Here is a 12,446-nt window from a genome sequence, read left to right as displayed (position 1 = left end):
TCCATGCTAAGCGTGTTTTTTTACACTTTTTTTTCTTTTGCAAACAAGCCGTAGTTTAGTAATTAACTTGTTTGGCACACTATACGTTACGGGCTGAGGCTAATCATCTATCTAGTAGGTAGATCAACGGCCGACACAAGACTGATGACTAAACAACACAGGTGTAAACATTTTGGTCTTAACAGTTTCTTATATTATTTTTATTCAATGGAATTTTAGCTCACTTCAACTTGGCTTTAAATCACATCACTTTTCTTATTTTTTTTAAAAAAAAAAAGATGTAAAGTCATCAGTCTTGTGAATAAAACAAATGCCTTGTGATTGTTCATAAGAAAGTGTTTAATCTCCTAAAGTTGTCTCTGGGCTAGAAATGATCAACGGTCGGCAGTAAGTTGCGGGTATGGTGTAGTGTAACCGCCTTGGCATCAAGATAAAAGAAAGTCAAAGATGTCACGCTCCCTATAGGCCGAGGAGCCTGTTCAAGGAGGGGCCATGTGCCCTTTGGGGGGGGGGGGGGGCTCAGGGCTTTTGTTCAAATATGGCCGAAACGAAACCTCATGATGAGACTGTTAAGTTCAATGCTCGTTGTGGCGATATAGCGCTGCGAAGTTCACAGTTTTCACCATGAAAAATGCTAATAACTTGAAGTTCCCAAGTTGAAAAAATAACTTTAGTTGATCATATTCCTTTTTTCGAGACACGTGTAAAATGGACGGATGATGCTGCGTCTCAGGAAATAAAACGATATCGCAACTAAAGTTGTTTCTTTCAACCTTCGAATTATTCGAATCAGCTTCGAATTATTAGCATTCTTTGCGACGCCGTATTTCCTGAACGAGCTCTAAACTCAAGCTAAAACTTTCACTGGTTGTTGGCAATTGATGCAACTTTCGTTAGAGCGAGGCTTTTTTACCACTCTTCCTTGTGTAACCTGCTACTACTACTACTACTACTACTACTACTACTACTACTACTACTACTACTACTACTACTACTACTTCTACTACTACTACTACTACTACTACTACTACTACTACTACTACTACTACTACTACTACTACTACTACTCCTACTACTACTGCTGCTGCTGCTGCTGCTGCTGCTAATACTACTAATAATAATAATACTACTACGACTACTACTACTACTACTACTACTACTACTACTACTACTACTACTACTCCTACTACTCCTACTACTCCTACTACTACTACTACTACTACTACTACTACTACTACTACTACTACTAACATGCCGCTGTTATAGCGCGTTCGTGCTCTCTGCGACACCCAACCGCTACTGATAGCGATACTGCCTTACCTCCTCCGGCAAATCACATCTCTCCATCCCTTCTTTATTCCATCAATCCACAAATTGGCCTCTACGTTTTCTGCCGAGGGAGGGCCTAAACCTAATCTTGTAAAAGTGCAGGGAATATTATGCTCACAGAAAGGCAAATATTCATTTCATTATATGTATTTGATCTTTACTGTGATTGGTAACTCTGGAGGATTATCTTATCATAAGGTTACATTCTGGCCATACGGTAAAAACAACCCAGCGCTGAGCCCAAACATTTAGGATCAGATGAAGCCAGATAACGACGGTAGTGCTGAGCCCTAGGGGGGGCCTTTAGGGTCCAGCCCTACAGTTTTGGGGCCCAGCCTCACAGACTGCACTGCCGTGCTAAGGAAGAACACTCGACTTCAACAAAATTGTCCGAGAAATGTGAAGAAAAATATTCACAATTTTCTCTGTAAAGTCGTTTTTCATTTAAAGATATATGGCAACGTCTGGAGGCTCATACGGTGTTCTTCCTTAGCACGACAGTGTAGGGCTCAGCATTACACGGAGAAAAAAACCTCGTGCGTGGGACCCGAAGTTTAGGTCATATGGATCTCTGAAGTTTTTGGATTGAGCATCCGAATACTTTAGATCTAGCTGTCGAGGTTCGGATCATACATCTGAAACTTCAGTTCTTACATCTGAAGTGCTTCAGATGTGGAAACTGATGTTTCAGATGTGTGATCCGAACTTCGAGAGCTATCTAAAGTGTTCAGATGCTCAATCCAAAAACTTCAGAGATCCATAAGACCTGCACTTCGGGTCCCACGCTCGAAATTTTTTTCTCCGTGCACTGCCGCTTTAATCTGAAATGTTAGGGCTCAGCGCTGACTTGTTTTTCCCGCGCACATTTGCGCAAAATCCCTGGTATGAGTTCCTCAAAAGAGGGTTCACTCATGCCGGGCTCCGCCGTGACTTGAAGCATAAATTGTGTTCAATCATGGTCGGCGGCGATTTGGCGGCTGTGGAGGCGGGGGTTGACTGGAACATCCGGACTTGTCCGTTGGCAGTCGCCCGATCCCTTTGAAGGACGGTTCATGATAGGGTTCTTTGCCCGGGGCATGCCGAGGGAGCTCGCCGGAGCCTTGGCGGGAGGCAGGTTGAATCTCGCCGGAGCCAGGTCGGGAGGCAGGCTGAATCTCGCCAAAACCTATGTGGAGGGGAGGCTGCGCAGGCTGATTCCCGCGGCCGCGGCCTGCGAGCCGACGCTGAACGAGCTCATCGAGGGCTTGTTGATCCATAGGTTGGTTCATTTGGGGGCGCGGCCGGGACCGGGCGGGTGTCGTTGTCGAGCGACCGTACTCGGTCTGCGAGGCGGCTCGATACAGTCTTCCGTAGGACTCGTCGTACGCCTGTTGGTTCCTCTGGGCTTGGAGCGCTTCGTCCCTTCGTTTGAGGGCCTCGCTAGCGCACTTGCGGAGGGAGAGGCTCGTGTTCGATGTCCCTCCGAAACACCCCAGTATGTTGTTCTTGCTCTTGGTGAAGAGGACGGAGCAGATGAAATCACCGTCGATCATCCGGCAGTCGGAGCCGTAGGCCCTCGGGCACTTGGTCTTGAGATCGTCGGGGAGGGCGCGGAAAGCGTTGACGGCGGTGGCGCAGGCCCGCAGCGCCGCGGATTTGTTCGGCGACACGGACTCGGTGGTGGAGTCGCGGGATCCGCGCGAGGTGCTGCGGGAGGGTCCCTGCGACGCCTGCGCCTCCTGGAGTCTTGTCTTCGCTTCCTGGTACTGCAAGCAAGGGTCCTGGTCGATCGTAGCCACCACCCGACCGACGTTCTCTTCCTCGGTTTCCGCTGCAGGTTCCCCGCTCCGCGAACCGAAACTCGGGTTCGACGTCAGCTGCCAAAGGACGAGCACAACTAGAGTCCCTTTATACTGAGAGTCAAGACAATGTGAATCCATTTCTGATTGGTTCCCGTATTTTAGGCCTTCACAGTATCACAAACGGGAATAAAGATTACAGTTTCACCGATTGCAAAGATTATAATCTGGAATGGACCGGGGAATTACGGGTTCGGCAAGGAACAAACGGAATGAGGGAAGGGACGAGGAAAGGAATTCGAGAATGGGCCGATCAAAGATTACGAAAAACGTTCGATTTCTGTAATCTTTATTCCCGTTTGTGACTCCATGAGGGGTGTTGTCTTGACTCTCAGTGTAAAGGGACTCTAAGTACAACTTCATTCCAACACATTTCGTCGTCTTCTTCACGGAAGAACGTGTCTCCATTTCGATGTTGTAAAATTTCTCCCTCGCAAATCGCATGTAATCGAGAGAATTTCGGGCATTTCTAACTGAAAATGTCACTGATTTTTCCTTAGATTCCGTGCAAGAATCAGACAAATTTTTGACGGGATAGCACGGGTAAAATTTGGTAAAATGAAGTAAATTATTTGAGTCAATTTGGCAACCTTGGGATGGGGTTACGTTCTTTCGTGCGGGAGACGACGATTTAGGGTTAAAGCGCCAGATACACCTGCGAGCTGGACGCGCGTCTGGACGCGGCAAGCGCACGGAGAAAAAAACTTCGTGCGGGGGACCCGAAGTTTAGGTCATATGGATCTTCTCTGAAGTTTTCGGATTGAGCATCTGAACACTTCAGGTCCAGCTGCTGAGGTTTGGATCACACATCTGAAACTTCAGTTCTTACATCTGAAGTACTTTGGTTTTCACATCCGAAATACTTCGGTTCTCACATCTGAAGTACTTCAGTCTTGTGCGTAAGTCAGTACGTCAGTGCGTGGGACCCGAAGTTTAGGTCATATGGATCTCTGAAGTTTTCGGATTGGGCATCTGAACACTTCAGGTCCAACTGCTGAGGTTTGGATCACACATCTGAAACTTCAGTTCTTACATCTGAAGTACTTCGGTTCTCACATCCGAAATACTTCGGTTCTCACATCTGAAGTACTTCGGATGTAAGAACTGAAGTTTCAGATGTGTGATCCGAACCTGGACAGCTAGACCGAAAGTGTTCAGATGCTCAATCCGAAAACTTCAGAGATCCATATGACCTAAACTTCGGGTCCCACGCACGAGGTTTTTTTCTCCGTGTAGGATCCGATCCTATACTTTGAGCTAGTTACGGGCGGCGAGCTGCAACCAGATTTTTTTTTTTCTTTAACAATTGATATACCGTACTATCTCTCCGTAGCGGACCTCAAGGGACCGGAAGGTTCATTCGGTACAGAGAGGGATCCGGTAGACAGAGGGAGTATATTTAGAATAGGAACGTCAAGGAACCGACGGATACATCCCTTACAGAGAGTTTTCCGTTGCGGAGAGTGCCGCTACAGAGAGAGAGGACTGTGTTTACAAGGTGGAACTGTATTTTACAGAATACAACCTGGAGGCCTATTTTACACTTTAATTAGAAGCCTAATATGTTTGTTGTATGTACATTATGTTTGTTTCTATGTATTCCCCTGTATAGTTCCCGGGAAAGTTACTTAATTTCTATTTTGTTGCTCGAAGGTCCTTTTCCTTTCTGTCGTTCATTAGTCTGTTTTTCTCCTCGGTATTGCCGGGGAGGGCATATAAGTTGCAACCAGATTGGCTACGGTGATTCTACTCGCCGCTCAAGACGCGCGTCTAGCTCGCATGTGTATCCGGCCCTTAAGGTAAGAGAAACGTATAGTTATGCTCTGGCCATGGAGTACATACAGGGTTATCCAAAAGTCACTGACCACCCCTGTAACTTTTTTCCAAATTGAGATAGAAGTTTGAAACTTTGGGAATGTTCCGCGGTCTAAGGTAGCAACTTTTTGGTCCCCCCAAAATTTTGGGGGGCGGGGGCTAACTTTTTTTTTCAAATAGCAACCCCCCTTTTGTGATACCTCATTCGAAAGATAATAAAAAAAGAAAATTTTTGGCGAAAACCGCAGGTCAAAATGTTCATTTTTGACAAAATGGCGGCCGATCAAAGTTCAAAATGGCGGAAATTTGGCATCTCCGTTGTTTATGGACGGATTGGTGTGAAACTCGGAATCCTAGGGTTTTTAAGTCAGTCCTTTTCAAAATGGCGGCGGTCAAAATGGCGGCCTAGAGCGGGAAGTGGATATTTAGGCTGCATATCGTTGGATTTGCATGAAACTTGGTATCTGGGGGTATTTCGGCACGAGAAGAACGAATCTTTCATTGGATATCTGAAATTTTGACAAATTCCAAAATGGCGGTGGAAAAATTGCGGGAAATCAGCTTTTCGGCTCTTTACCGATGGATTTGCATAAAATTCGATATCCTGGCGGTTTTTGGCTGGATTAAAAGGAATCTTTCATTAGATTCTTGAAATATCAAATAATTTCATGCTAATCCATCGGTAAAGAGCCGAAAAACTGATTTCCCGCAATTTTTCCGCCGCCATTTTGGAATTTGTCAAAATTTCAGATATCGGATGAAAGATTCGTTCTTCTCGTGCCGAAACACCCCCAGATACCAAGTTTCATGCAAATCCAACGATATGCAGCCTAAATATCCACTTCCCGCTCTAGGCCGCCATTTTGACCGCCGCCATTTTGAAAAGGACTGACTTTTCTGGAAAACCAATGCCAGAATCGTTTTTCTCATCTCAAAAAACCCTAGGATTCCGAGTTTCACACCAATCCGTCCATAAACAACGGAGATGCCAAATTTCCGCCATTTTGAACTTTGACCGGCCGCCATTTTGTCAAAAATGAACATTTTGACCTGCGGTTTTCGCCAAAAATTTTCTTTTTTTATTATCTTTCGAATGAGGTATCACAAAAGGGGGGTTGCCATTTGAAAAAAAAAAGTTAGCCCCCGCCCCCCTTAAGCGGGGCCGCCCCCCAAAATTTTGGGGGGACCAAAAAGTTGCTACCTTAGACCGCGGAACATTCCCAAAGTTTCAAACTTCTATCTCAATTTGGAAAAAAGTTACAGGGGTGGTCAGTGACTTTTGGATAACCCTGTATAGAGTCGTACCTAATGTAAATGGGAGAGCCGTCGCCACTTTAAAGCATTTCCCAGGTCCTCAATTCCGTGACTTCTGTCCACGCCGGGTCACCATTCGATAAATAATCGATTACTGTCGATACACGGGGATCCGACCATCCGATGTAAACAAAGAGGATATGAAGTATTACGTATTCCACACCGCAATGGACCGCTAGACAAGGTACGAATTTCAGCATTCTGATACATGTTTCTTCGCCAAAATTTCACGTAAAACACGACGCGTACAACGAAAATAACCGACATCAACTCCTCCCGAAGATATTTAATAATTCTTGGTGCGTAAATTATTGAAACCACCCGCTCATGAAAACTCAATGCTCTACGTGATTCACATCGCCCGCTAAACGGTATCATGAACGTCTCTGCGATAAAAAAAGCTGGCAACCTCAATCTTGACTCAGCTATAGCTCAGCTATAAATTACTCATAGTTTGAAAAACACATGGTGGGAAATGAACATTGCTCGATTGAGAAGCTCGCTGAAACCGTTGTAGTGCGCGATTTGACTCACGTAGAGCTTTGAGTTTCTTGTGAGCGGGCAGTTCAAATTCCTCGTAACCAATGTGAAATAAAAATGTTAATATCTCCGTTAGGAGTTGGTTTCAGTAATTTTCGTTGCGCGAATCGTGTTCTTCGTGAAATTTTGGTTTAGAAACATGCATCAGAATGCTGAAATTCGTACCTTGTCTAGTGGTCCATTTTGGGTCGAATATGTATCGAATGGGTGACCGAATCTCGGCGCGCACCAGGCTCGGAACTCGTCGATCAGAATATGCGGCCTTAGCTCACTGCTTCATATTAAGACTCTACGCACTCTATGGCTATTGCCGACCCCTTCGGCCAGAGACAAGAGACCCTCCACTGGCCTCTTGGCGACAGGTGGAAGCTTTTTCTTTCGGGGATTCAACATTTCCTTATGTACAATGGAGATGTTGCATGTGTGAGGAATTTGCGATTGGACTGTAGAATCTTATGTAAAAGTTCGCGAGAAACACGATGGTGCCACTGGTTTTCTCTGAAATCAACTCCCAAGCTCAAAAAAGCTCTCAAGTTGAGGCCAAAATGGAGGGGATATCCCACGCTATCCTGAGAGTCCACCTCTATATCAAGACAACCTTTCCATGCAAAGATAGGGAACAATTACATTAGCAGGGTTGCCACTTTATTTGGGGACTCCAAAACTGAAAACACGGCATTACTGCTAATGTATTTGCTCCCTATCTTTGCATGGAGAGTTTGACTTGATGTAGAGGAGGACTCTCAGGATAGCGTGGGATATCCCCTCCATTTTGGCCTCAACTTGAGAGCTTTTTTTGAGCTTTGGAGTTGATTTCAGAGAAAACCAGTGGCACCATCGTGCTTCTCGCGAACTTTTACGTAAGAATCAACAGTCCTATCGCAAATTCCTCACACATGCAACATCTCCATTACATGGGAGCAACTTACCTGGGATCTTACCTAGGGGTTTGGTGAGCTTCGGGTGACGTAATGAGCCAAATAAGTTCTCCGAACTGCAGTTTGTTTGCAAAGCAAAATCCTTAACACGTTGTTAACCATCGCCATTTGTGGGTAGGTCAAGAGTTGAATTTTGAAGTCCCGAAAGTAAATACTTTCACCATTCCCAAGATACCAGTGAAAGGTCTCTTGCAGGCCCTTGACCGAGACGCAGATTTTCGCCGAAGCCGCACAGCTGATCGAATTAATGTGAGAAGTCGAACGTGATATTGGATTTGTAAAAGCTTACATCTTCGATAATATCGAAATGGAGAAGTGTAAAAGAGTTTTCATCGGTTTTCTCGTACAATTTTTTTAAAAAATAAAATACCTCTAAAAATTTGCAATGTAGCGAAATAAACATCAGAATTTAAATTATCGGCAATTCCATATCCAACCGCTGTATTAGGCTGCTCCATTAGGAGCCTTGGCGAGAGATTTGAATACCAACAATTTTGGAGTCCTGGCCGAAAACAAATATGATCTGCACGCTGTTGATAAAAATGAGCAAATAGTCACCTCGCTGAAAGTAAATTAATTTTCTTCCTTAATAAATTAGCTTTCATTGATTTCTTTCATTTTTGTCAAGAGCAGGCAGTCATATTTTTGCTCCCGGCCAAAACTGCAAAATTGACTCCAAACCCGCGCCGCGACTCCAGGGGCGGAAATGATTTGTTGCGTTCGGTCCAATGGGTCGGCAAGAGCATACCTACTTACACTTGCAGTGTATACATAATTATAGTGTGTATCATGCAGTGTATTTATGATTGTAATGTTACGAACAATTTTCATCGCATTTCATTTTGTCGAGAGACGAATGGTCATCGTTTTTGTTCCAAATTTCGTGGGCTTTACCAAAACTGTTCTTTGTAACTCTAGCACTTAAACGACAAGATTAGTTTTTTAATTTGAAATAATAATAATTAAACACATTAATAATAATAATAATAAAAAAAATTAAACTGGAATTCCAAGGACCGTTAACGTTGTAATACATTTAAATGACTAATGCATTCCTCGGAAAACTTACAATGTCGCAATAAAAATCAGTAAGGTTTACTTCATCGGCACAATTGCAACACTGGAAGTAATTTTGGTGTAAGAGAGAAACAATCAAAATCTCAGTCAGTGTTGCATTCGACGGATACCGAGCGAATTTCATTGTAACACCTGGATACAACTATCCGAACTCTGGGGATGCCCGTGTTGCATACGCACGGACGTGAAGGCGTTTTGACTTTAGACACGAACCGCCTCGCCTCAACATGGGCGGCGCTCAGTGAAGCGAGTCAATGAGAGGAATCGGCAGGCCCGGCACATCTCATCTCGGGCCCTGGAACCAGTTTTAAGGTTTAAGCCTCATGACTGCCACCCTCCTCCCCCCAGCCTCCTCACCACCAGACAAATCGCTCCGCTATTTTCGCTCCTCGCAGTAAAACCCGCCGATGGCGCCGCGCCGCGGCGCACGGGTGGAGCGGTGAGTGCCTGGTCTGTCAAAGCGCCTTCACTTTCGTGCATATGCAACACGGACATCCGTGAAGCCCGAATAGTTGCATCCAGGAGTTAAAATGAAATTGTGTTGGTGTTCAACGTGTTGATCTTAAACTGTAACTTAATTCCAGCGTTGTCAATTATTTCGATGGAGTTAAATATTACTGATTTCTATCGTGACGTTGTCGATTTTCCGAATAATGCTTTGATTGTCTAAATATAAAAATATGCAACGTCGCCGTCTTGAAATATGGGTTATGGCGTTGTGGCTCCTATTTTCTATAGTCTAAGAACAACGAATGCTGTGTCATGGTCATTTCAGGATAAAGTCAAGGGCGCATCTCAACATATTTCTACTTTTTTTCCGCTGAAGAGTTAAAAAAATTCTGGGAGAAATGTAAATCAACCTACGGTTGATTCAGAGCCCCGTGCGCTAGGACTCTAAGCTTGTAAAAAAATATGTCTTACGTTCCTGATTGCTTCAGGATCATCAGGATCAGCACCAGTGAACTGAGCTCATTTAAAAAAAACGGACCAACGATGAGGTACTCAAAGAAAGCCGGCCTAAAGTTCTCGGATAAGATCCTGAGCGCTGACAAAAATCAAGTAAATTTTCCTCCTAAGGTGTTTCTTTATTTAGGAATTTGTGTTTACAAACAACCCTCACAAACATGTTCACTGAAATTTTGTGCAGCCAAGCCTGGGGGATCTCTTCCTTGAAAATAGAATCACTTGAAAATGTGAGCCACTTATTAAAGCCACAAGTGAAGTTCACGATGCCATGCAAATATCGGGAGGCAACCGGAAAAATTTATACAACTTCAACAAGAGTGGAGCTAGGAGCTGCAATAAATGATCGGGCAAAGCAACCAAGAGAAAACCAGACTGAAGCGCCTGTACGTAAAAGAAATATTTCGTATGTCTTAAAAAAAATCGGGGATCTTATTGGCTCGAATCCGATCGAATTTGAAAACGCATCACTCCACTCGAAAAAAAAAAATTCGTGAGAATTGGCATGATAGATATGCAGATCTCACTGGTACAAGAAATCGTGTCTTTTTAAAATACATATATGCGAAGAAAATAATCACCCCTGTGATGTAATACATAATGCGGCAGAGAGAGGCATTAAAGAGAGATTTAGAAGTAGAAACGCAACAACTGTAGAATTTAAGATACAGTACTATTTTCTGTGCTAATCGGCGCAATATTAGGACTTCAACAAGCCTATCATGTAAGAAATAGAGAAAATACCAGGAAAGTACAGGATGGCATCTCTGCAGAAAACATTATTGCCACAACGGCGTTCATAGTTTGCGAAGTCATACATTTAAAGGATTGACTTAGAGGTTTAGCCTACTTCCGGCGACTAGAGAGTCCTAAATTATAGCGACAGTCTCCTAGAGACGCGTAAATAAGTGGTAGAATAATATTTTATAAACATTTGAACAAGAGTACTTAACCGCACAAAAAAGGAAGAAAAAAAAACTTTGCTACCCTCTTTGTACATTTCACCAGTTTTCAGGAGTTGATCAACGTTAACGGTCGAGAAAGTTGTGGGACTTATTTTTTCACAGTCATTGCTACTATTGAGACTTACTCACCGAAACTTGGCGTGAGGTGGTCCTTGAAGTCTGATTTGAGGACGGGTTCGTCGATTGCATGGCACCTGAGTAATAAACAGCTAAGGACAGTGCAACTAGAGTCAACTTCAGCAAAGCCATTGCGGCCGGTCGTCGCTGAGCGGAAGGGTAAACCTGAGTTGTTTTGACTGCAAAATAGGCGGACACTTCTCGTGAGCGGATTCTAGTGTATCATCCCGGTTCCCTCTGCTCATGTCAGTTACGAAACATTATTCCGTCTCGGAAAAACTCGGTACCTTTATATACGGACTGGGTTGACAGACAGTTGAAAAAGAACGAACACCTCGTCGCTGCGTGACGAATTCCTGCCACCATGCCAAACTTTTCACGTCTGGCCTCAAATCTCCGATCGTGAAGTGAATCCTACCGAAAAATTGGCAGCTTCAAATATAAAAAATGGCAGTTTCGAAAAATTCCTCGGTTGAGGACGTGTGAAACGAGGGGAAAGCGCGAGTGGAGGGGAGGAGTGGGGACTGAGGTCGCGACAAGCGACATACTTAACTCATTTTGGATCCGCATTTGGCAGCAAAGTCGCTAAAAGCTTCGCAGAAAGTGAAAAAAAAGAAAACGGATCGAAACAGAAAGGATCATATCTATGCAAAAAGGTTGTATGAGGACTAATCTGTAATAATAACGGATGTGAAAAATTACCTTTTCGAAACACGCTTAAAAAACTGTTTTGTTCACACAAAAATTTAATATATTCGGCTCTGGCATAATGTACAGATCTCGAGGATCACTTCTCAAGTATTTTGTAAAAATGTTCTCGATGCCGAAACAGTTTTTTTAATGTGTTTCAAAAAGGTAATTTTTCACATCCGCTATTGTTACAGATGAGTCCTCATATGTCTCACGCAAACCCTATACACTTAGTTCTTTTTAGCATAAATACGTCCAAACAGTTGGACTCAACAGTCGTTAATCTTACTAAAAGACCCACTTATATATACTACTATGACTATGCTACTACTATGCTATGGGAGACTTGTATATTTTCCTCGTGCAGTAGCGCCACAATTTTTTTACTTGGTCAGGCTCGATAGGTCAGTTGTGCTGGTCACAGAATCTTGTTTTGATGCTCAATTCTTGTAGATCAGCTAAAAGTAACAAGCTCTGTCCATACAGCAACTTTCTAAGTTCAATATTAACGGAGATATCACTGTTTGAAACACTCGGTTTATGACGTCATCCACCGCGGTGGTGGCACCCCCGGTTTCTTCCACCTTGCTTTCATCCGAGTTTCGCATTAAGGAACCAGTGAAAGTGTGTGTCTCCCTAAAAAAATATAACAAGTTGGAAGAAACCAAGGGAGTCCCTACCGTGGTGGATGACGTCATAAACCGAATTTTTCAGAGCGGGATATCTCGTTTGTGCTATACGTAGAGTTTCTATTTTGGCAGATCTTATTATTTTTAGCTGATCTACAAGAATCTAGCATCAGAACACGATTCTGTGACCAGCGAAACTGGCCCATTCTGTTATGAAAATTTGAAAACTGA

At 43.7% G+C, this 12,446-nt stretch overlaps 1 protein-coding gene across 1 annotated transcript; it reads right to left on the bottom strand.

Annotated features, from left to right (window-relative positions):
• Positions 1 to 2,282: 2,282 nt before the first annotated feature.
• Positions 2,283 to 11,125, bottom strand: LOC140225055 (uncharacterized). The gene is made up of 2 exons (XM_072302530.1): positions 10,909 to 11,125; positions 2,283 to 3,185 (listed from the first exon to the last, which is right to left on the bottom strand). The coding sequence occupies exons 1-2, from the start codon at positions 11,026 to 11,028 to the stop codon at positions 2,283 to 2,285; spliced, it is 1,023 nt and encodes a 340-aa protein (XP_072158631.1). The 5' UTR covers positions 11,029 to 11,125.
• Between the last annotated feature and the right edge of the window lie 1,321 nt (positions 11,126 to 12,446).

The sequence above is a fragment of the Bemisia tabaci genome, chromosome 7 (assembly GCF_918797505.1).
Source record: "Bemisia tabaci chromosome 7, PGI_BMITA_v3".
NCBI lineage: Eukaryota > Metazoa > Arthropoda > Insecta > Hemiptera > Aleyrodidae > Bemisia > Bemisia tabaci.
The sequence above is the reverse complement of the archived record's forward strand: the minus strand, read 5'-3'. Positions and strand labels throughout refer to the sequence as shown.

Bases quoted from the DNA above. Each gene is read 5' to 3' on its own strand.
- LOC140225055 (XM_072302530.1), bottom strand. From the start codon at position 11,028: ATGGCTTTGCTGAAGTTGACTCTAGTTGCACTGTCCTTAGCTGTTTAT. The intron at 3,186-10,908 runs GTGAGTAAGTCT...GTCCTTTGGCAG, and splicing joins CCACCTCACGCCAAGTTTCG to CTGACGTCGAACCCGAGTTT.